The sequence below is a fragment of the Miniopterus schreibersii genome (assembly GCF_964146895.1).
Source record: "Miniopterus schreibersii genome assembly, chromosome: 4".
NCBI lineage: Eukaryota > Metazoa > Chordata > Mammalia > Chiroptera > Miniopteridae > Miniopterus > Miniopterus schreibersii.
Window position 1 is genome coordinate 17,068,746 of NC_138105.1, and position 25,078 is coordinate 17,093,823.

Genomic DNA, 25,078 nt, shown 5'->3' on the forward strand with positions numbered 1-25,078 from the left:
TCAGGGTGTGTGTGCGCGTGTGCGTGTGTGTACTATCTTTTTGGTAGCCTGAACAGAAAAGTCACTATTCCTACACCTTTTTCCAGTAAAATGCTAGGCTAGAGCTTAGTACAGCATGGGAATTAAGTTATTATTTTGTTCTAGCAGAGTTATTTTAAAAATTCCCTACCTGTGTCTTTCTGGCACAGAGCAAGCCTCCAGCTAGCTTTTAACTAGTGACATCTTCATTAAAGAAAGGAGTCTCAATGAAAGAAAAGAAAATCTTTACTTTTACATGATGGTTTTCTAGCACATCTTTAAACTTAATTAAACTAAACTTCCTCTGAACTAGAGAAAGCAGCATTCTACCAGTGGATCTGGATGGACAGTTCTTATCCCTGTCAATGGACAAAAGAAATCCGGTCTCACGGGATGTTACGGCTCATCCCCTCCGGGGATACTGAAAATTAGTAAGGAAGTCATTAGGATTCTAAAAGCTGCTCGAAGTCCCTGAACCCTTAATTTTGAGTTCTGAATCCTCTGGGCATGTCAGGAATAATTTTGAAACAACTAGAATAGCAAAGTCAGACAGAAAAGCAAAGAAACTGTCCTCTGCCCTCCAATGGGGGAAGCTCATGGGCCTCTGGTTTCTGAGAGCTCCTCTGGCACTCGGAGGCTTCTGACTCCAAAACAGAGAGCAGCAGGCCTACAAGCGCCCGCACGGCTCCACCAGCATTATCCCTAAGAACTGCCTGGCTCAAATCATAACCCTAAGACGCTTCATTTTACACTTAGGGTGCCCCCGTGCAACATCTCAGATGTCAGAAAATCAAAACAAAACCAAGCCAGCCTGGCCAGAGAGGCTGTTGGCTAAGCGTCATCCTGTGCACAGAAAAGTTGCCAGTTCGATTACCGGCAGGTAGAGATAACTGACTGACATCTCACATTAATGTCTGTCTCTCTCTCCCCCTCCCTCTCTCTAAAAGCATGTCCTCAGGTGAGGATTAAAAAAAACAAAACACAAATTTATAAAACCCTAAACAAAGTCCCTAACAATTCAGAAAAACTGAGCAGTTCAGCCTTTCTCTCCACCTGGTTACCTGCTAGGTACCAGAAGCAAGATGAAGGAGTGCAACCCCGATAAAGATGGAAACTTCTCTCTAGCAGAGATGAAGAGAAGACACAGGGCTGTGGTCTCAATCCATTTAGAAACTTGAAGCTACCTTTTGGCTAGACTTAGAGAAAATATTACTTAAAAAATAAAAATGTGTCCCCTCAGAGTATTTTGGATCCAAATCTGTAGGTGATGTCAGTGCCCCTTGTGAGGTGAGCTGTGGCAACCCCAAAGAACTAATTTCTAGAATCTTAGTAGGTAAGAATTAAACCTAAGGTTTGGAAGTGACTATAAAATAAAATAAGACAGAGAGAAAAAAGAAAAAAAGACGACAACTGTAATTGCATAAAACTATACAGAACATCTGATAAGCCTCTTAAAGATAAGATGTCCTAGACACAAAGAAAGACCCATCACAGGCATTAGGGGCCCAGGCCAGGGGTGTCAACCTCCATCTGTGTCCAGGCTTTGTAACCCAATTCAAATTCAGGACATGCCTGAATTTAAACACACAATAAAACATAACCTTTCTTTTTAAAAAATCATAAACACACTGGTGTTGTTTGTTTGTTTTTAAATATGTCTTTATTGATTTCAGAGAGAGGAAGGGAGAGGGAGAGAGAGACAGAAACATCAATAATGAGAGTCACTGATCAGCTGCCTCCTACACGTCCTCCACTGAGTGTCGAGCCCGCAACCCGGGCATGTGCCCTGATCAGGAATCGACCCTCCATCTCCTGGATCCTGGGTCGATCTCAAATGCTGAGCCACGCCGGGCAGGCGTTTTTTTTTAATCCTCACTTGAGGATATTTTTTCCATTGCTTTTCTTTTTTTATTATTATTATTTTTTTTTAATCCTCACTCGAGGATATTTTTTCCATTGCTTTTCAGAGAGAGTGGAAGTGAGGGAGAGAGAGCGAGAGACAGAGAGAAACATTGATGTGAGAGAGGCACACTGATTGGTTGCCTCCCGCACAACCCCTACCAGGGCCGGGGATGGAGCCTGCAACCGGTACGTGTCCTTGGCAGGAAGCAAACCTGGAACCCTTCTGTCTGCAGGCTGATGCTCTAACTACTAAGCCAAACCTGCTAGGGCCACATTGGTATTTTTAATGACTAAAATTTTATTTCAAATAAAAGCACGTATTCCCTTGAAGAAACCACCTTTAACCAACACAAGACTAAGTTCTTTGTATGCTTTAACTTATAAGAAATGCCTGTGAATCCACTCTACCTTGCATGTATCTGGGCTTATCTATCACTAAAGCCTTCTGCTACTCACATAAAAGTACATTTAACTATACACATAAAGTGCTTAATATAGGATCTGATACATGGAAAAGTCGGTGTTAGTTTTTATCATACGTACTTGAAACAAATTTTGTTACATTCAAGTTCTCATCATATTCTGTTGCTTAAACCCTTTCAATGCTATCCCACCAACTGGCAAATTAAACACGGTGAATAATTTCTTTTCTAGAAAAATACATTCTGAGACCTATGGGAATTTCAAAATTGAGAACCCCCAACACTCCTTTATGCTACAATCAAACTTCTGTCTGTAGAGCAAGCTTCCTACTTCCCAGCCTCTATTTCTGTTCTCCACTCTGCCTCAGGTAATTGTGAAATTCTTCCCCACCCTAGCTAATTTCCAGCAATATACATTCTACCTATCATTTAAGGCTTATCTCAACTGCTACACCCTTTACAAAGCCTTGCCTGAGGCCTTTAATTGTCCTAGCCCCTAGCTGTTGCTCAAGATATCTAGAGGCCAGGCCAGGATTGATCCACCATCCTCAACAGTTAAGGATCAGAGCTGAAGTCCAAGGAGGCCTATTAGATTTTGGTACCAGAGAGGCCTCTCGGCTGTACTCTTTCCCAAGACACTCTATCTCTTCTTTTGGGAAAAAATACCTATGAATCAAAACACCTCTGCAGGGCTTAGTCCTCTGGTTCTAGACAGGGGAAAGGGCCCTTTCAACCCTTCCTTTTGCTTGACCCACCCTACCGCCAGAGTGGTAAAATCAGGGTGTAACCCTGAAACGCAGCACCAGGAAAGCCTCCCTAATTTTTAAGGAATGGAAGCCTTGGTGGGCTTGTTAGTAGCCCAGGCAAAAGGAGTTCCTAAAGAACTCCATGGTCTCTCCCAGCTCAGCGTTCAGGGGCCCTACATAATTAGAGCTGAAAGGCTCCTTCCTGATACTGTCTCCTGGAACTTGGTATGACAGTAAGCAGTGATTTCCAGTTTCAAGATTCAAAGATCTAAACCCCCAGTCTCAGCCAAATATTCTAGCTCCCTGATGACTACTAAGACACCTGTCTTTTCTGCACTGTCAGAACATGAGATAATGTTTTCTCCTATGGCAGTTTTTCTAACTTACCTTTTCCCACAGCTTTTTGTAGAAACTCCCCTCACTAAACCAGAAACTGCTAAAAGGCAAGGACTGTGGCTTCCTGACCAGCTCTATATCCTCTACCACAGGAGGTATGCTCTGCTCTAAACCTGAACAGAAGACATCTGCACTGTATCACATGATTACAACTAGGATTAGAATAAAATACCTTTAATAAATAAAGAGAACTCTGGTCCTGGGGAGATTTGAGAAAGTTTCTGGCATCTTCCGAACCTTTGCGTAATTGATAAATCCTCTGAGAAACAGGAGAAAGCCTAATTTAAAAAAGAAAAGTCAGGAATAAATGTACAATTTCCATATTAAGTCCCCTCCCCAGATAGCACTATTTTCATCGTTTTTCTGCTAAAATCTATCAAAACACAAGCAATTTTCTCCAAAGTTTACAAAGGATTTCCACACCAAATTTTCCATTTCTCAGTGAAAAAACATAATCTCAAGAGCCAAATAAAAGTCTCTTTTGCATATTCAGAATCTAATTGGTCTAAAAGGAAATAAAAAAGATGGGCCCAAACATTTCCATTTGAAAGCCTCAGTGAAAAGCATTATCAAAACCTACCTTCTGAGTTCCAAAAAAGCACTCCAAGATAATTAACTCCAAAAACAGAGAGGTTATAAACTGTTTTTCTCAAGTAAAAACAAGTTCCATCCTTTCTTAGTCATAGGACTTTTTTCCTGTCAACAGTACATAATGTTGACCACTAGATGTCAGGATTCCCTTACCTATTACAGCCATTATTTTATGTTCAACTGGAAACGCTACTTCTTTATTCTTAAAAAATACATACAAAAGGGCATTTTGCCATTTAGTTACCAGGCAGGTAGAAGAGTGAGATTGATTTGTATGGCTGCTCCAGACTCTACACATTCACAAGAGTCTGCACCTTCTGGAAGAGCGAGCTGGAAGGCGGTATGCCCTCTGGTGGGAGCTCAGGGACTCTGGGCCCTCCTCCTTCACAGATGGTCCCTGAGTCTTAGACACATTTTTAAACACTTTTATGGAGATATAATTTTTACATACCATAAAGTTCCCTCATTTAATGTGTATGATTTGCTGACTTTTAGTATACTTATGGAGTTGTACAACCAAACCCATAATACAATTGAAAGCATTTTTTATCACCCCTAAAATAATCTGTGCCCATTAGCAGTCACTCCCCATTTGCCTGCACTCTCCTCTCCACTCCCCAGCTCTAAGCAATTACTTCTTCTGGACACATTTTAAAATATACTCAGTGGTAGCAAATTCTTTGTACTCAGATAAAACTGCTTTTTGGCAGTAACCAAGAGTCATCAGCACCAAGCTCAGTGAACACCATTCTGTTTGGTGCAAAAAGCAACAATACTATAGAGCAGGGGTCACCCCTCAAATGCTGGGTGGGGGAATCCTAGTGAACTAGAAAGCACATAACTTATATAGAGGGGAAGCTACAACTCCCCTCCTGAAAAAGAGTGGGTATATCATGTGGGAATTAGGCCAGTTTTGCTAGATATTTCATTTTTTTTAAAAAGCAAAAAAAATTCAATGTTTATGTGAAAACTGGATTTTTTAATGATGGCAACTAATTAAAAAAGCTTCTGAAAGTAACTGTTGAAAAACAAACACCACAGCCTAGATGTGGCTCATGAACTTAAGAACTCTGTGTAGACCTGGTCCTTACAGGAAAAACTCCAAAAAAGTTGGTTCTCTCTCCAAAGAAGTTCCAAAATGGTCCAAACATTGGGTCCAAAAGCCTCACCATATTTTGCTTACTAGTAAGCAGTAAGATAGCAAGAATGCTGTCTACTGACAGAGCCAACATATATACTCATGAGTAGTTCAACTGGTTATAATATGCTTATAGGCAATTTGGGGTTAAGTCTGTGAACCCTATATGGCAATAATTCACGAGGGGGGGGAATCCAGACTATAAAGTCATCTTATCAGTGTGCGCCACTGGTCACATGGGGAACCTGAGAAGTGAATGTGAAGGAGTTAGGAAAAACCTACAACTACTAACAGACACTTTATTAACATGCATGTTATTCTGATGGTGACAACAGCCTAATCTTTTAAGAGAGAATTATTTTTAAAATTATGTTTATTATTGCTGATTAATCTATTATAGTAAGCAAGCTGAGGGTTTACTAAAAATAATTTTATTTTTAATATTTAATATAATCTTTTTTCTCCTTTGTCTATCTTAAAAACACTCACCTAAAACCAGGAACACCCACCAGAGCCAATACTGACCATCGAAATATCCAGGGAAATAAGTGGAAAACTGAAAAATAAAACGAAACATTTCATAGCAGCTTAGCAGGTACAATTTCATGCTTTAACTTCTAGGCACACATACATTTATTTTTTTATGCTATCCTTTAGCTCTTAAAAATAAAAGTATTTTATACATTACTGGTTTGAAACGTTTATGACATAAACAAACATATTTACTTTCATGGAAAAGCTATCTTGAAATAGGATAGCTTTCACCTTCATAAACTCCTTGTTTTGAAAGTGCTCAAATCTGTTTGGTTTTTTCAAATCTTTTACCTACATAATACTGGTCCATCTAAGAATATGTTTTAATAATACTTTTACTTTGCTTACCCAGTGCTAAAACCAACTATTTGGCCTCCTTTTTTTTCTTTTTTTAAATATATCTTTATTGATTTCAGAGAGAGGAAAGGACAGGAAGAGAGAGAGATAGAAACATCAATGATGGGAAAGTCACTGATCGAGCCCGCAACCCGGGCATGTGCCCTGACTGGGACTCGAACCCCGATCGCCTGGATCCTAGGTCGATGCTCAACTGCTGAGCCACGCCCGGCCGGGCTCGCCTCCTTTCTAATAAGCCCTGATTTTATTCCTACTCCTCCAGTCATGCCTTGACCTTGAAAGCTTTCTCAGATACATGATAATCCCATTCCTTTGCCAGGGACTGGCACACTGATGTTATTCTGGACAACGGGAATCTAAGGCCGCTGAGGTTTCTTTGCTCTTAAAGGGAAACGAAAAATAACCAATAGTTCCCTTTCTTCTGTTGAGAACTGTGTTTCTGATGCAATGCCTTAACCTTCTGGGAGGAACAGCTATACCTGAGGGGACCGAATAGAAACGTCGTTTGTCCCTAATGATGTCAATGAAACACTGATTTAACTAACCTCCATGTCAGGGCTTATTTTCCTAGGTAATAATTTTCTCCCAGTTTTCCAGGCCGTTTTGAACTAAGTTTTCTGTTACCTGATATAAATTAACTCATTAAGTTCAGTTTTAAAATTTAGTCAATTTAGTTAAAAATTTAGTAAAAAAAGTTGGTAACTAATTTTATCTGTTTTCTATTGGAGGCTTTGGTGTTCAAGAATTTAACACAGTTTGAGCATTAAAATACAGTATTTTATTTCTTTTTTTAAAAATATATCTTTATTGATTTCAGAGAGAGGAAGGGAGAGGGAGAGAGAGAAACCTCAATGCACGCCCCCTACCAGGGATCTAGCTCCTAACCTGGGCATGTGCCCTGACTGGGAATCAAATTGAGGTCTCCTGGATCATAGGTCAATGCTTGACTGCTGAGCCATGCTGGCCAGGCAGTATTTTATTTCTTAACAAAATAACAGTGAAGGTTTAGAGAAAGAATGAAAAACCTCTTTAGGGCTTGGGCTCTTAACCTAAAGTCCAAGTTTTAGATGAGTATATATTAGCTGTTTGGGGAAAAAGCCCATAACTTTTTATCAGATTCCCAAAGGAACTTGGAATCCTAAAACATGTTAACAACTTCTTTAGAATAAATAAGTTTCAAAAACTCCAGTGGTCAGTCAACACACCATTAATTAGTTAATAATGCCAATTTATGATGAATAATTTGGTTTTATCTATGAAGTTGTCAATAGCAATAAACTTATTTGAAATCAGAGGATACATGCCATCCTAACTGCTAACTTCCAAATCACTAGATATCTCTACTTTACTTTATAGTTAAGACCCCCTAATGCAATAGCATTTGTTAAACAGTTTTGACTCCCCAAACATTTTGGCATAACCAAGGATGGTACTGATAGCCAATCCTGGAAGGAAGCAAGGAAGAGAGGAAGGAATCAGGGAGGAAAAGAGAAAAGGAAAGAGGGAGAAGGATACACTAAAACTTCAGCAGAAATAATGAAAGGAATGACAGCTTTTGATAAGACACTGAAGAGGCGATATTCTTCTCTTTATTATAAAAACTACTAATTTCAGAACAAACCTATTATAAACATTAAAAAGTAGGTGGTGAAAAACCTGTAGGATAGATGCCCCTGGACCACCAATATTCACTGCATTTGACTACAAACCTTGTATGCATGAACCAATTGCAAGGGATTTAAGTTCAACTTCATGATACCAGAACAAAGGCAAACCAAAAAGAATTTAAAATGTTGACATAATGCAAAAAAAGCAAACCAAAAAAATTAAAATATTTAAAGTTATTCTAGTTATTGTTTCTCTACAGAGTCTATAATTTCTGGTGTACAACTTACCCTGACAATCAGGATCCACTTAATGAGAGAGAGACCAAATCCTGAAATGGCCCCATACCTTCCTGCAGCTGAAGTGGTCAGGCAGAAAGACAGGAAAAAACCAATCCAGTTAAAGAGGAATGCCACTGTAAAAGCAGAGGGAAAAAGATGTCAGACATGCCCTGTTAACACGGAGCAAGAGTGCCCTCTGACTTGCTCCTGCTTAAATGGCTTTCCCAAGGATCAGGCAGCCCAACCAGCCCTCCACAACCCTCGCCCCACTTCCCCAAAGCAAACAAGAAAGCAGCCTCTCTGAGTATCAGGTGATACACTATGATATCTACTGCTGCTCACTTTCCAAAATGCCTCAACATTCACCAAACTGTATACTTATGACTTCGCTGTGTTATAATTCAGTAAATGAAATGAATGCCTTAAACACAAAATTAGTGCTCCCAAATAATCTGATTCAAGTCACTCATCTTCCTACTTCTACAAGTTTTGAAAGCTTACATAACGTCACCTCTAAAAGCATTGCATTCTCTTCATATCTTTTTTAATATAACAAATAAAAGAAATAAGGTTGCTCACTTTAAGTGAGGCACATGAAAAAATAAATGCAAAATAACAAGGGGGGAAAAATCATGCTGATTTTGATCTGTTAGAAAAGAAAAGCTTACAAAAAACAAAATTCACTGGACGAAGGCACTTCTAGGTCTGGTGGTGAGGAGGAGCAATAAGGGGCCCTGCAGACCTGAAAGGTGAGCATGGCTCATGCATAAATGCAGCATCCCCATAACTGCTTTAATTATTTAATTATTTTAGTATTTTCCAAAGATATTCATAGAAGTAGAAGATGAAGAGAAAGGATATTAAGATAAAAGTGTATTAAGCTGACATTTCAGTAAAAGGCACCAAACCGTATTAGTTAACTGGTTATTTTAAGTCAGTCAGATTCACCCATAATCCAAAGCACTCCAGTCTGTGGGAAGTGGTTCTGCTATGTGTATGTACTTACTGAAAAAAGTTAACATAAAAATCCCATCGTTTCCTATCCTCAGCTGGTCAGCATCATCAAAATCATCCCGACCCACAAAATCCTCATCCTACACGAAAAGAAAAAGAGTATGGTAAATTCACAATGAATTATTTCTAGGCAAAGGAAAGACATCTAGAAAAAAAAAGGCACAAAAGTAGTACCAAGGAGAAAATTTACTGCTTTGGCTCAATTCAAAACCATGAGCATTAAGGCTCAGTATGTTTTTAAATTTTAATTTCGTACCTGAAATTTGTATAATGTTATAAATCAATGTTACTGCAATAAAAATAAATTTTTTAAAAAGACCTAAAAAAAATTTTTTAATTAAAATTTTCATTTCATTGCCTAAAAGAAAGATATAATGGGGGGGGGGGAGTCTTTCTTCTATCTCCAGTTTTGTAAATTAAATTTTTTTTCATTTTATAACCCAAATTCTTCAACAATACACTTCAAAAATTATAAAAATTCACAAAGTTCCTTTTATATAAATATATACCTTTTAAAAAAGGAGAAAATTTACTTATACATTTGGCTTAAATTCTAGAAAGTCAGTAATCCAGGCCCAGTTTAGGGCCCAGAACATTAGTAATCCAGGGCCTATTAAGAAGATACAATTGAGTAGTAGTTCAAGTGCCCTATGAGACTAACTAGGGGGAAAAGAGCAGGATGATCATACATGAAGAGCCTACCGGGCTGCTGCCCACTGCTCAGCCCCACAATCATGTTTATAATAGGATACAGGTCTGAAACAACCTCACTTCCAATTTTATTGGCAGATAGGATCTCTTCCATCCTAACATGAAAACATAATACTGCAGGTCTAGAAGGAACATAACCTTGACCAACATTTACACCAACATACTATCACGTACCTTTTCAATTGATGTAGGTATGTGTTGAGATATTGAAAAATAAAGGAATATACAGTACAGTTGAAAGTAGAAGTGGCAGACCTGTACACAGCCCAATGACGGTTATTTATTAGCTATGTGACTTGAGGCAAACTACTTAGTCTTTCTGGAACTTAAGTTTTTGCATCTGTAAAATGAGAGTAATATAATCCCTACTCTTGAGGTTACTGTGAGGACTGGAAACAATATACAAAATACTATATAAATGCACCAAGCATAGGACAAATAATGTTGTTTGTTTCCAATACATGGGAGTTATATTAAGACTGTTTTGTCTTCAAACAAACTCCACAAAGGTTCTTAGTTTCTCCCTGAACCTACAAAAACTGAATGCACACCACCATGCAGAACCAGCCTAGACTAGACTTATTATAAACTATTATTTCTGCCAAGCAGTGGTTTTAGGAGCCCCATCCCTAAAGGTGTGGTCTGTAAACAGTTTTCCACCCTAAGGCCTGAACTTCCGGGGCCTGTGCCATTGCATGGACCAGACTGAGCTTCCATTCTTTCTACTCTCTCACTCCAGTTTCCTGCAGAACTAGAATATGAAGCCCTGGTCACCCCATATTCCTGGGTACTGGATCCTGCTCCCTATTCTCCCAAGATCTGGCCCAAGGCCCCATCTGCATCAGCGTCAACCTGGATGAATATTTAAACCACATCTACATCATTTACAGGTCTGACGTCAAGAACCAAGAGAGCCCCAATACCTCAGGCTGGCTTTCATCACACCCCACCCGCGCTCCTGTGAGTTAGCATCAGGCAGAATGGGATCTGAATTCACTATGCCCCAATAGATGGCATAATCTGGACTGGTGGCACAAGGGTCATCTTAGATAATTGTTAGGACCCTTTTATGAGTTTAATTCTATAAAGTTGCAGTTAATTATCTCCATAGCTCTCCCTAACAGCTATCTACCTCACACCAAAAACTGAAGTGTGCAGAATCAAGGTGAAGTAAGTGCATTTCCTACCTCAGCTCCTGCTCCAAGGCATTTGAGCCATGCCAGGAGACTTGAGAAAGTGGCAGTAAAGATACTGGGAAAATGAGCTCGCCTGACTAGTGATTTTCTGTTCATTTACACCTTTTACCTCATCATTTTCAGGAAGAGATGAGAGTTTATTATCCCAAAAGAAAATGTGCTTGCTTTTAAAACTTAGTCATACTTCTTCTACTAATCAATATAATCATAAGTAATACATCAAAGTGGATAAGGAAAATAACTTGATTCCTATGGACTTACTCTTCCAGGAACCAAAGGGATGGTAGCTTCGGCCTTGGTTCTCTCGGCTTCATCATAACTGGGCAGTGTTGTAGCCACATTGTAAGACGGGGGCTTTGGAAACCCAGACTCATCTTTGTAATCAAAATACACTACAGAAGTAAAAAGGAAGTCACAATTACCTGATGATTAGCTGAATTGAGAGGGGGGGAAAGATTTACACTAACTCTGGCAAACAAAACGTGGCACTCCTCCAACAGCACATACAAAACAATTGAATCAAAACTTTTTTGTTTTGTTTTTGTTTTAGTTTTTTTAAAATATATCTTTACTGATTTCAGAGAGGAAGGGGGAGAGAGAGAGAGAAACATCAATGATGAGACAGTCATTGATCGGATGCCTTCTGCACGCCCCCGACTGGGGACTGAACCCTCAACCCAGGCATGTGCCCTGACTGGGAATCAAACCTCGATCTCCTGGATCCTAGGTTGATGCTCAACCACTGAGCCACACCCAGCCGGACAAATCAAAAGATGTTTATAGATGAATATAAGAGAGTGGGAATGATTTTTAAATTTATCTACTTTTCAATTATTTAAATTCCAGACTCACTCTGCTCTCCCAAGTGCTTTGAAAGCACTTTTTTCAATTGTTGTGTGGTGTGTTCACAAAGCCATTTAATATTAATAGTGGCAGAAGAAAAACATTTAAACTAAAAATACTTCACCTGTGTGTTTGTAAATCTGTACCATGGTTTCCTCCCATTTATAAACATGAAAATCAACTTAAAAAGAAGTTAAAATTCATTTCTCATAGGTTTGTTTTGGTACTGTGACTCTTTCCCATGATTTTTACCATGGCGTGCCTAAGGAAACTTATTCAGTTACAGGGCCATTATTTATCTGCATTAAATCTTTCATTTACTCTTCCTAATGCTGTATCTTCATTCTCATTAAATTCTATTATAAAAGGTTCAATAATTATTATTAAAAAATCTATTTACAAATGGATTAAATTTCTATACAACTTTTGAAAAAACAAGTATTTTTGGGTTTTTTGTTTGTTTGTTTTTTAAATATATCTTTATTGATTTCAGAGAGAGGAAAGGAGAGGGAGAGAGAGAGATAGAAACATCAATGCTGAGAGTCACTGATCAAGCCCACAACCCGGGCATGTGCCCTGACCAGGAATCGAACCCCGATCGCCTGGATCCTAGGTCAACACTCAACCACTGAGCCATGCCTGGCCGGGCAAAAACAAGTATTTTGAAAAAAATTCCTATAGTTCATCAAGATTAACAGTTTTCTTTTTCCTCATTGGTTAACTATAATTAACTTCCAATTTTACTTTAATTTATATCAAATTATTAATAATTTTATAATTATTGAAACTGTCAATCAATACAATTCACCTCATTAAAAGAAAAAAGAAAAAATTCTATTGTCTTCACATGAGCAAAAAAAGCGTTTAATAAAATTCAATACCTACTAATATTAAAACACTTAGCAAATTAGGAATAAAAGAAAACTTCCTTAATCTGATCACAAGTCTCTGGAAAAACCTAGGGTGAATGTCATAAATTAATGGCGAATTATTAAAAGCCTTCTCCCCGCCAGATTAGATGTCCACGATCACCACTTTAATCGCACATTATCTCAGAGGTCCTACTAGTTGATGCAGTATGGCAAGAAAAGGAAATATAAGACACAGAACTGGGAAGAAATACTGTCCTTAATCATGGATGACATGATTTTATATGTAGAAAATCCAAGAGTATCTACAGACAAGCTATTGAAAGTAATACGTGAATTTAGCAAAGTCTCTGAATACATAGTTAATATAAATGATCAACTATATTTCCATATATCAGCAACAAATAGAAAATAAAATTATACATGGACTATTTATAATAGCACCAAAATATACTGAATACCTAGGAATAAATCTAACAAAAAATATGCAAGATCTCTATATCGAAACTTACAAAATATAACTGAGAGAAATTAAAGAAGATCTTAATAAATGGAGATATATATCTATACAGATATATATCATGTTTATAGACTGGAAGATGCACTACTATAAAAATGTTAATTCTCTTCAAACTGACCCACAGATTTAATGTAAACACAACTAAAATTCCAGCAGGGCCCAGCTGGGCATGGCTCAGTGGTCGAGCATTGACCTATGATCCAGGAGATCATAGTTAGATTCCCAGTCAGGGTCCCCTCCCCAGGTTGCGGGCTCAGTCCCCAGTAGGGGACATGCAGGAGGCAGCTGATCAATGACACTCTCTTCATTGATGTTTCTATCTCTCTCTCTCCCCCTCTCCCTTCCTATCTCAGAAATCAATAAAGATGTATTTTTTTAAATAAATAAAATTCCAGCAAGGTTTTTGTTTTGTTCCATTTTATAAAAACTGACAAACTAATTCTAAAATGTACATGGAAATGCAAATGGCCAAGAACCAAAGCAATCTTGAAGGACAAAAAGGTTGAAAGACCTACATTATTAGATATCAAGATTATAAAGCTCCATAATTAAGACAGTAGGGCACGGGCAAAAGATAAATACACAGACCAAAGAACAGAATATTGAGTTCAGAAGCAGATCCCCACATATATGGCCAACTATTTTATGACAAACATGACATGTGGTACAATGGAGAAAGAATGTTTTTGTTTTTATAATTTTTTTAATCCTCACCTGAGGTTATGTTTATTGATTTTAGAGAGAGGGAAGAAAAGGAGGAGGGAGGGATGAAGGGAGGAGGGGAGAAGAGAGACACACACATCGATATGCAGGAGAAACATCAATTGGCTGCCTCTTGTATTCGCCCCAATAGAACCTGCAACCTAGGTATGTGCCCTCACTGGGAATCAAACCTGCAACCTTTGGGTGTATGGATGATGCTCTGACCAACTGAGCCACATCGGCCAGAAAAGAATGGTTTTTTTAAGAAATAGTGATGGACCAACTGGATATCCATTTGGAAAAACAACTTAATCTTAACTGCTACCTCACACTATACAGAAAAAACAACTCCAGGTGGAATGAAGATCTAAATGGGAAAAACAAAATACCAAAGCTTTTAGAAGAAAATACAGGAAAACTGTGTTATTGAAACTAAAGCTGCCACCTAATTCAATGTAAGGAATTTGGTTTTTTTCCATGTCAAAATAACTATTTAACCTACACATATACACAAACATACAAATATATATATGCATGTATATAAGATATTCTATAACGTCCTATAAAATTTGAGTTTTAATCAATCATACTAAAGTCACATCACAAACAGAAATGTACTATTTCAATTAGCCCACTACCACAGTAATTTTTAATACACAAATAAAACTGATACCTACTACCTCAAGTTGAGGAAAAACAAGAACATTTTTATTTCCCTGTTTCAAAAAATTTTTTTAAATGGAATCCATCCATACAGATCTCATAAAATTTTAGTTTTCCATGCAAAGTTTAATGATAGTCTTTCAAATTTGTCTAGTACATTGAAATCCAAACATCCAGTGATTGTTGGGACTGTTGGAATCTATGAGCCACAATTAAAGCAGTTAGAGTGGATACACAGCACAATGGTTTGTGATCCCTCCCCCGCAGCGTGTGCCACACTGCTCCTGCCTTCCTCAGAATGGGCTAACAAGACTACACAGTAAGCAGTTATCTAAACAGCAAGCCGTGCTCATTTAACAAAGGGGAGTCCTGGCAGGGCATGGCTCAGCGGTTGAGCATCAACCTAGGATCCAGGCGATCGGGTTCGATTCCGGGTCAGGCACATGCCCGGGTTGCAGGCTCGATCCCCAGTCAGGGGCGTGCAAGAGGCAGCCAATCAATGACTCTCTCATCACTGATGTTTCTCTCTCTCTCCCTCCCTCTCCTTTCCTCTCTCTGAAATCAATAAAGATATATTAAACAAAAACAAAGGGAAGAAGGCCAGTTAAGCCAGTCAAGAAGTTTCCTTTTAAAAAACGAAAAAATGGAAAACCTTAGCTCATAATTTTTTAAAAAGGAATGGTCTTGAATAACTTATGATCTCTAAAAACCTACTTCCCTGACCTGGGTCTAATAGAGCTCATAGAGACCTAGGAGGTTCAGTGGTTTTGTTTTGTTTTAAAGGTCTCTGTGTAGTTGGTTAAAATGCCACAAAACCCGAAGACTTTATTCAAAGAGTTCTTCAGGCCTTACTCTACAGTTTGCCTTTCCTTTATACGCAATCTTAAAAGGTTTTGTTATTTGCTACTGAGGCAAGGTTAACAAAACAAGAGTCAAGAACTCGTGTTGAAAGCAAAAGGAGATGTCACCTAACAAGGGGGGGAACTTGATTCTTGAGCCAAAAAGTCCTACAAACCTCAATGAATAAAGGCACCGCTATAGTGCAGAACAGAGTACCTTCCAGAGATGGTTTCTGTTGTAATCCCCAAATCACAAAAAAAAGTCCAAACAAAGAGTAAGAGCTGTCAGTGGGTAAGGGAAAGAAGCGTTTGAGAAAGCTTTCTATCTAAGATGGTTACACGTTTTTTATACAAAGTAGAAACTAAGATATTCAGGAAAAAAATTACCTCCTATAAATATAAAGGACTTTAATCATTAATAAGACAGAAATCTAATTTCTTATTAATCAGCTGGAATTTGTACTGAATGCATTTAATGGCAGACCAGTACTGATCGTCCAGGCAGAGATGAGTGAATGGGGAATAGCACTGCCATTCTTTCCCAAGTCTTGCTGTAGTTGTCTTAATTTGATTCTGTGAGACCCCCTAGAAGTCTTCCAAAACCATAAGCTAGCACTGTTAGTTTCAGAAACTTATAAATAAAAATACCTTAACTAATACAAGATAGGGTTCAGAATCTGAAGCCAGAGTAGAGGTGAGAAACTTTCTATGTTCGTCCTAATTACAGTGGCAGCTTTGGAGCCACAAAGACTACCAATAAATTTAACCTCGCATCGACTGACAAGAGCTGCCTGAAGTGCTGTATTGCAAAGGATTCTGAGGCTGTTTGGTATGAACGCAGCCTTCAGCCTGCCTATCCACCCTGGCAGTGGGCTGGGGAGTTGTGGCGCCGTGGCCATGTACCTGTCACTGCCTCAGTTCTGTTTTAGAGACTATGGAAGAGGTTTCATTAAAACTGGTCAACTTTCAGCAATTAAAGCAGAACTGGTTATCAGAAAGCTCTAAGTTACCTACAAAAGTCCTCAACTATTGAAACTTTTTTTCTTCTTCCCCATCCCTTTTACGCATATACATGAAAATTAAAATGATAATCTGGTATAATATGGGAAGATGAAAGGTTTAAACTATGAGGAACATTTAAACCACAAGGAACAGAATGAAAGTTAGAAGACTTCTAGTTTTTTTTTATTAAGAATTTGCTAGCCCAGCTGGCGTGGTTCCATGGTTGAGCATCAACCTAGGAACCAAGAGGTCACAGTTCGATTTCTGGTCAGGGCACATGCCCAGGTCGCAGGCTTGATTCCCGGTGGGGGGAGCACAGGAGGCAGCTGATCCGATGCTTCTCTCCCTCTCTCTCTCTCTCTCTCTCTCTCTCCTTCCCTCCCTCTCTCCCCCCTCCCCTCCCCTTCCTCTCTCTAAAGTCAATAAAAACATATTTTTTTAAAAAAGAACTGTAACATGCTATATTCCACACCACAGGTACCAGAGTCACAAAGAGCAAAACAGCTAATGAGGAAGCTACAAAAAGAATAAAAATCGGGTGATCACCTGGTTTCTGAATTTCTACTTCATGTAAGAGTCTGTTGGAATGAAACTGAGTTCCATAAAAAAGCCGCACTGAAATGGGGTTTGGCCTGTTTTTCAGAACATAACATGAGTTTTTTCCACCTCAGGCTACGAAACTAAATAGAATGCCAACGACTACCTAAGGAAAGCTGAAGCAAAGACAAACCAATAAACACATCCTAGACGAAAGTCTATGGCTAAGTGCATTTCAGGGGCTCAGAGCCGCCTCGCCCGTTACCTACCTGCGGCGCTCTCTGCAGAGATGCTGCTGTAAGGAGGTGGAGCGTCACACACAGCCTGTTGCAGCTCTCCAGGCTCTTCCTCATTCTGCAACTAAATAAAAATGTCACATTTTAATGCAAGTATAAAGCCAGTAAGACAGAGAAGAACCTGAAAACTGGAAAAATCTTTCTGGAAAGCTAGTTGGCAATGTTTCAAAAACTTTAAAATGTGCAAATCTTTTACAAAGTAGTCTACTCCCAGGAATTTATCCTAAGGAGATAATCAGACAGAGGCAAAAAAGAAAAAAAAATACGGGATGGGGCAAAAGTAGGTTTACAGCTGTGAGTACGTTAAACAGTTTACTCATGTTATTATTGTCATATTTTTCATATGAACAACCGTAAACCTACTTTTGCCCCACTCTATAAATGTCATTGCAACAAAAATTAGGAACAACCTAAATTCCAATCATGGGAAACTTATTAAATAAACTACAGTTCATCTCACAAAAGCCTACTAAGCAGCCATAAAAATGAAAATGAAGAAAATTTGATGATTCAAATGGACATTCATGCTATATATACTGCTACATAAAAAAAGCTAAACTTACCAAACAGTATGCACCATACAATTTGGTTTTGAAAGACAGGTATATAATAGAATGAAAGTATAGAATGATAGCCATCTACAGTTTACCTGTTCATCTCCAGGTGATGTAATCATAGGAAATTCTTTTTTGTTATTTATATGTATGTTTTAATTTTTTGAAATGAACACTTATCACTTGTATAATTTTTTTAAGTTACAAAAATAATCTAATAATAATAATCTGTTAAGACAAAGACAAATCACAGCAAACCAAGGTTTACCATTACACTTAGTTTGGGCATGGAAATTAAAAATAAAATTCTACCTAATTCTACATATAACCTCTGTTGATACATCTCAGCAACTTTCTCACTAGTCAAATCTACAGCTGTAGTCACTTTAACTCACACTGAAAGTATTACCTTCCTGCCACTGCCAGTATGGCTAGTCTACCCAACTCATCTTCACAGAACGAAGATATTTAATTTTTCCAGTGTGATAATAGACTACAGCTCATTTAAAAGATAAACAGGTTGAGAATGGGAATCAATCTGTAAAGCAATAACAGAGTATTCACTGGGGGTCTGGATCCCAGCCTTGTAGAATAATGCATATAGCCAACTAAGCCACCTGTAAAATACATCACCTCTAAATGAACTTTATCTTAAATTGAGAGAAAAACAGAAAGCCTGACCTGTCGTAACATGAAGTAGAGCTCCCTAATTCATTAAATTTTAACCAACCATCTCAGACACCAATCCCTTTCAAAATCAGAAGCCAATGAAACTTTTCTGATTAATTCTGCAAAGCATTCAATTTCAAATGAATTCCTGTGCCAAATTTCCATCAACATTTACCATCTGATCACATTTTTTTAAACCCTCGTAATCTAATGTTAAACTTAAAGCATTACCAAAATAACTGTACTGTAACCTAAGGTGAATTTTCCTTTTAAAGGAAGACATGGGGCAAACTAGTTATAGTAAAGCCAATGTTCGTAGGACACCAAATCAGTAAATTATTTAAATAGAGTTCCCGGGGCCATGGTTCACTTGGAATCCTTTTAACATTATCTGAAGCTCTAGAAAAGGTAGTCTCAGCCTACTCCCACCTGACGGCACTTATACCCCCGGGGAATGTTGCACAAAGAATCAAGAGCCTGCTGCAAAACAGAGGCAAATAGGGACTTTTCAAGAACGTTGCCCTAATATACTGCAGCTAGTAATGTTCTTTAAACATAGTAATTTCTTTCAACATAGCAAGATACCTTTGACCTGTTTTGTATTTCCTGAGCTTGGTCAAATAATCATGTTGCCTCTGCATAATTTAGGTTTTAGAAAGGAAGCATGAAAATTCTAAGAAATACAGAGGTCCAAAGAATAGAGAGGTCTACTATGCCAGCATCTACAAGATAGGTTGCCTGTTTCCTAGCAACCTGGAAATGAGAAATTTGATTAACCCACACCAGGGTAACAGATAACAGAGCAAAGAAATTCCAACCGTCTCAGAAACCCCCATTTTCTCTTTGGTGAGCAAAAAAGAAACATTTACAGGTGACGTTTTTTGCTCCATTAAAATTCACCACTTCAGAATCATGTATTATTTCCAACTGAAAGCAAAAATAACAAAAAACACCCTCTCTGACTGCAGAGACTCCCCCATATTGGGAAGATCCCAGACTTAACTATACAGGCTTGTTTTCTATTAGGCTGGTGATAAGTTCAGGCTCCGTCAGGAAATGTGTTTAAAATAAAATACCACAATGTGGAGGAAAAGTATTTAGTGACTGCCATCTGTGTGAATAATAACTTGCTAAACAACTGAATCCCTAAATATACATCTTTTTATGCTCTGGGGACATCTAAGGCCATAAATTTGACCCTGCCAGGTAAACAAGTCAGGCATACTAACAAAGGGAGGGGGGCGAGGGGCATGTTCACTAGAACCAGAGTGCGGCTTATCTCTAAGGCTATAAAATTGGTTACTTGGTTCCAAAATGTATTTTTAAGCTTCCCCTTTTGTCTCTGAGAACCCTTCCTGTGGAGTCCTCCCTGCCACATCCCTGGGCCTCAGGGATCTTCAGGCTCTCCCAAGGCTCTCTCAGAAAAGAAGCGTCATTGTCACTTTGGGGCTGGTGTTGGAAAGATGCCCAGTCTCTTCTATCATCTGGGTCAGTGGGAGCCTGAGTACAACCTACCTGTCACAGAATCCTGGTTGTAGGGGAGACTGTGAGAGACAGGTTTGAAAAGTGGTGGGTACTTCAGCTCTCTCCCTGCTCTGTGCTATTGGGTGGGGGGATCCTTATATTGTGTAACTGTGACAGATAATAAATACCAGTTGGGGGCTGGATTCTTTTACGTGATTTTTTAACAATTCTGATCAATTTTACGTACCTCTAAATAAGTAAAAATTTTGGGAAAAATTCTTTTTTCCCAAAAAGAATTATACAATTACCCCTGTGCATGCCATATAAAGTACGAAGTTTAGTACAAAACTACCTATAATTACCTATATCTCCATCGCTGAGATAGGAATAGTCCAACGATCTGAAAATTCAGGTGGGCTTTCTCTTTACCACAACCCCGACTATGCCTCACTTCCCCTTTCCTGATGCTCCTCTCTATTCTCTGAGCACCCTAAAGTTTGTCCATGTTCCCACAATCGATTTAATGTTTAATATTTAACCTACAAATAGGTGGTAATGTTTTGCCCTTTATATTTAGCCTACGAAATATAGTACACCTAAAATAATGGATGTTTCCCTTCTTACTACATTCTTCTGTATCCTATCTATATTGTTGCTATCAGAAATAAATATATGATGTTTTAGCTAAACAACAGTTAAAATCTCCCATACAGAAATCATTCATAATTCTAGTTACTAACAGAAACACACTTGAATTTAACAAATTTAAAGACACATATCCTACAGGTTTAAATTCTTATTTGAGTTCCCACCCCAGCAAGAAGACTTCCTCACTACCCTCCCCTAAAAAGTTCTAAAGATAATCTTCAATTTATGAGCTATTTTTAGGCAACAGCAGAGCCAGGGCCAGCATTAGGCCTAAGTAAGGAGCAACACTTACAACCTTACCAATGGCAGTCCCTAAAGGCTCTTAAAAGGTTTTAATGGACCCTATTTACTAAGAATGAGACAACCAAAACCATACTAAACAACAAAGAGAAAAAAAAATCCATAAATCCTTATACACCAGAAGAGGTACCAAAATATACCACATAATTCACATGAACACAACAAATATGTAGAAAATAAAGATGAACTATCAAAAAATTTCATGAAGTTCAAGTACTTGTATACCCCCCCTCATAATTTTTTTCTTGGTTGAGTCCTATTTAAACAGTAAGAAAATTCTAAGTTTATTTTTTTAGTTGTATTTTTTAACTGAATTTATTGGGGTAACATTGGTTAATAAAACCATACAGGTTTCAAAGTGTACAAAATTCTCCTAAGTTTTAAATCTCCTAAGTGACTGTCAGTAAGTTTCAGAAAATCCTGGGCCAATGCCTAAACTCTAGCTTTAAATGTTATTTACCACTTCTAATTTTAGAGTTAATTTATAAACCTTGTACCTTAAAATGCAATTTTTAAACCTCTCATTACAATCCACTACTTCTGCATACTCTTTAAATCCTACCAAATAAGACAGTATAATTACCAGAAAGTAAATAAGCACAGTTCTTTAGACCTGGGTCTGCTATTGCATAAACAACTGAGTATGCTAGTTTACTCTGCTGTTCAGAAACGGGCAAAGTTTGTGAGGACTATAAATTTTCTATTATATATAGACTGTAAGTTTTTAATTGTATACTGACTATAAATTTTGTTATTCTAACATCACCAAAATTCTTTACATTCAAGAACAGTTCTCTATTATTAATTAGGAGATTACATTTAAAATAAGGTAAATAATTCTGTCAAAGAGAATCTCAATAGAAGCACAATCTAATTTTTAATAGGGCAAAAATTTAACAGAAGATACATAAGCCAACATACACAAGATTTTCAACTTCAGTCATCAGAGAAATGCAAATCAAAACCATGAGCTACCACTTCATACCCACTAACATGGCCATTAAAAAATTAAAAAGGGGCCCGGCCGGGCATGGCTCAGCGGTTGAGCATCGACCTGGGATCCAGGCAATCAGGGTTCGATTCCCGGTCAGGGCACATGCCCAGTTGTGGGCTTGATCAATGACTCAACATTGATGTTTCTGTCTCTCTCTCTCCCTCTCCTTTCCTCTCTCTGAAATCAATAAAGATATATTTAAAAAAAAAAAAAATTAAAAAGGAAAGTAACAAGTGTTGTGCAGTATGTGAAGAAAGTGGAACACTTTCTTCATACATACACTACTGATGAGAATGTAAAGCAGTGCAGCCACTGTGGAAGTCTGGGAGTTCCCCCAAAAAAGTTAATCATAGCATTACAAACAGATCCAGCATTTCTACTACTAAATATATACCTAAGAGAACTCAAAACCTATTTTCACAGAAATACACGTACATGAGCATTCACAGCAACAGCATTTGTAATAGCCAAAATGTTCATCAACTGATGAATGGAGAAACAGAATCTAGTATATCCATACAAAAGGAGGGACAGGAATAATCCACCTACCCGAACAGGATGAAAGACTGACACATGCCACAACACAGATGAAACTTGAAAAGATGCTAAGCAAAAGAAGCCAGTCACAAAGACCACATACATTTGTAAGATTCCATTTATATAAAATGTCCAGAAAAGGCATCCAATGGGGACAGAAAGCAGATTAGTGGTTGCCAGGTGCCAAGGAAGGGAAGGGATAGTAACTGACAGCTACAGCAAATGTAAATACTGAGTTGTGATTCAAGCTTTCCACGCTCTCCACTGTCTTTCTTCTGCCATAGCTCACAACCACCTTCCTCCTGGATAGTCAGAAATGTGAATATTTCATTCAATGAAATTTTACCAGGCACCACTACCTGCCAGGATCACCAACCTGTGACTATTTTTCCCTTAATGTTTCTGAAAGGACACTCAGTTTTTTTCATTAATTTACTAGAAAGACTAGTTGTTATTTTAAGCCATAATAGTACTATTTAGGCTGATAATTTTGGATGTTAAAAACGTAATCTGATTAAATTTGTTAAATGATGCTTCATGTACACTAGAGTCAACATCTGTCAACAAGGACAAATAATTTTTTCGTTAAATCTCCTGACAGAGCCCTCTTCCTATAAACCATTACACTAAAATACCAAAGGAAGTGGTTTCTTAGGTACATATGATTATAGAGATCAGTCAGGCAAACCTAACATACTAGGGAGTGGTTATCCTTGGGAGGGGCGACTGGAAGGACACCTGAAGGGAGCTCTGAGTTCTGGTAATGCTGTTTCTTGATCTGGGTACTAGTTAAATGTTTTTTCAGTTTATGAAAATTTACTGAGCTGTACATTTATAATCTGTGTATGTTTCTGTATATAAACTGTACTTCACTAACAATTCAGGAAGGGGAGAAAAGGAGCCTGTCAGAGGATTCGAGATATAGACTGTGAGCTCTCTGCAGACTGGGCCCTGTGCATGGTTACGGCTGTATTCACCCAGCACTTAACAGTGAGTAGCACATGGACACCTTTTTAGCACATGTTGACAAGGCAGGATGTGGTGCTATAACAGAAAACTACCTGAAGAAATGGCAGCTAATTTAAATGCCATCTTAACTTATCAGTTCACATTTATTAAAAACAACCAATTGGCATATCCAAAAAATGGAATACTCTACACTAAAGAGACAGCAAAGTCAAATGTACAGACACTGAAAGTGACAAGGACATGCTTACAACCCAGGGACGTGTGCTGAATGCATGCAGCCTGCTTAGCTTTGCTAGCCCCTGAGCTACCGAGCTCTGTCAGGCTAAGTTCCAAAGCTATGCCTGCTGCTGCTGCTGCTGATGATGATGGTGGCGATGACGACAATAATGTGGATGCCAACGACACCACTGCCACCACCGCCTGATGCAGGGCATGCTAGGGCAGAGATTATCGTGGGACAAGGTATTCTATTCAAATGAGCCTGCCTTAATTTAGGCCTAGTCACGAGGTCCTCTTCTGCAAGAACAGAGAGCCAAGAGGGAAATCCATCAGACATTTCATATGGTTCCCTCTACCCCACCATCACAGAAGTTCCACCATGCAAGTGTTTAACTGCTACATTAGTTTAACACCACTCAATGATCACTCAGGCCATGACTGGTATGAGGTCTGAGGACACAATAGTGAACATGACTGGTGCTTTTTACCTTACTAAATCTATAATTTAGCAAAAAAATGGCAATAGAAAGAATTATAATTATAATGTTCCAGTTAAAGATTAAACACACATTTGCCTCTTATCCCTTCCCAAACCCTCTTAAATGTAAATGTTAAAGTTTTGTTAATTTTAAGGCAAAAGACTACAAAGAAAAGTAACAGGAGAGGAAGCAGCAATAAAATCCTGAAAGTTAGAAGCAGTACCTAATGCAGTAGACCCAAGAAAATGGAATCCTAAACCAGAAAGCAGAAAACTTGCCTTGCACTATACCCCAATATGCTCAAGAATTGGTGGTCCCAGGTACTGGTGGAAGTAGGAATGAAAATGAGATTTAAAAGCAAAAAGAAAGGTTAGAGATACAGTTAAACACACACAGCTCCCAGAATCCCCATTAGAAGACTAGAGGTTTACTCTCTAAAGAGAGTAAAACAGAGATTTCTGGGCTGGAGACAACAGTTTTTGGAGAAAGGGTAGCATATCAGAAAAAAGTGATTGAGAGATTTATGTACTAAATGTTGAGATTTCCCAGTCTTCTTCCCCCAATCAACTCCCAGAATACTAGCAACCAGGCCTGTCCTCTGGGGAAACAGACCAGCCAGAGCAAAGACCTAAAGACACTATTACTCCAAGAAAAAGCCTAGTCAGGTCACACTACGTAGAGGCCTCAGTGATAAGCTCCACACGCATACTGAGCAGCTTCCAAACTGCAGTACAGACCATGCACTCTTAACCAAGCAGGCAAAGCTCACCATGCACCAAAAGAAAGCTTCTAACATAAAAGGTCATAAAAGGCCAAAGCAAAGAGAGTAAATGCAATGTAGAAGAAACAACTATGATGATGAAAACTCAAAAAAAGAAAGAAAAAAATTTTCAATACTCTCAGAAAAACAAGAGGGGAAAATCAGAATCATAAAACAAGCACAGGGTGCTATTTTAAAAAGAAAAAAAGGAAGGGGAACAATTAGAGGAGAGTTTTGAAAATTAAAAGTGACAACAGATTGGGGTGGTGAACACACACACAATATACAGAAGATGTATTATAG

General features: G+C 38.3%; 1 protein-coding gene across 1 annotated transcript in view; it reads right to left on the reverse strand.

The window, feature by feature from the left end:
• NDFIP1 (Nedd4 family interacting protein 1) overlaps window positions 1–25,078 on the reverse strand; it is a 42,318-nt gene that overhangs the window by 4,048 nt on the left and 13,192 nt on the right. Inside the window, exons 2-7 of the mRNA XM_081134894.1 lie at window positions 17,156–17,246; window positions 11,173–11,303; window positions 8,997–9,084; window positions 8,000–8,124; window positions 5,703–5,769; window positions 3,657–3,762 (exon numbers count right to left, since the gene is read on the reverse strand). Coding sequence (XP_080991020.1) covers window positions 3,659–3,762; window positions 5,703–5,769; window positions 8,000–8,124; window positions 8,997–9,084; window positions 11,173–11,303; window positions 17,156–17,246 — 606 coding nt within the window. The 3' untranslated portion in view covers window positions 3,657–3,658. The remainder of the gene's footprint in view (window positions 1–3,656; window positions 3,763–5,702; window positions 5,770–7,999; window positions 8,125–8,996; window positions 9,085–11,172; window positions 11,304–17,155; window positions 17,247–25,078) is intronic.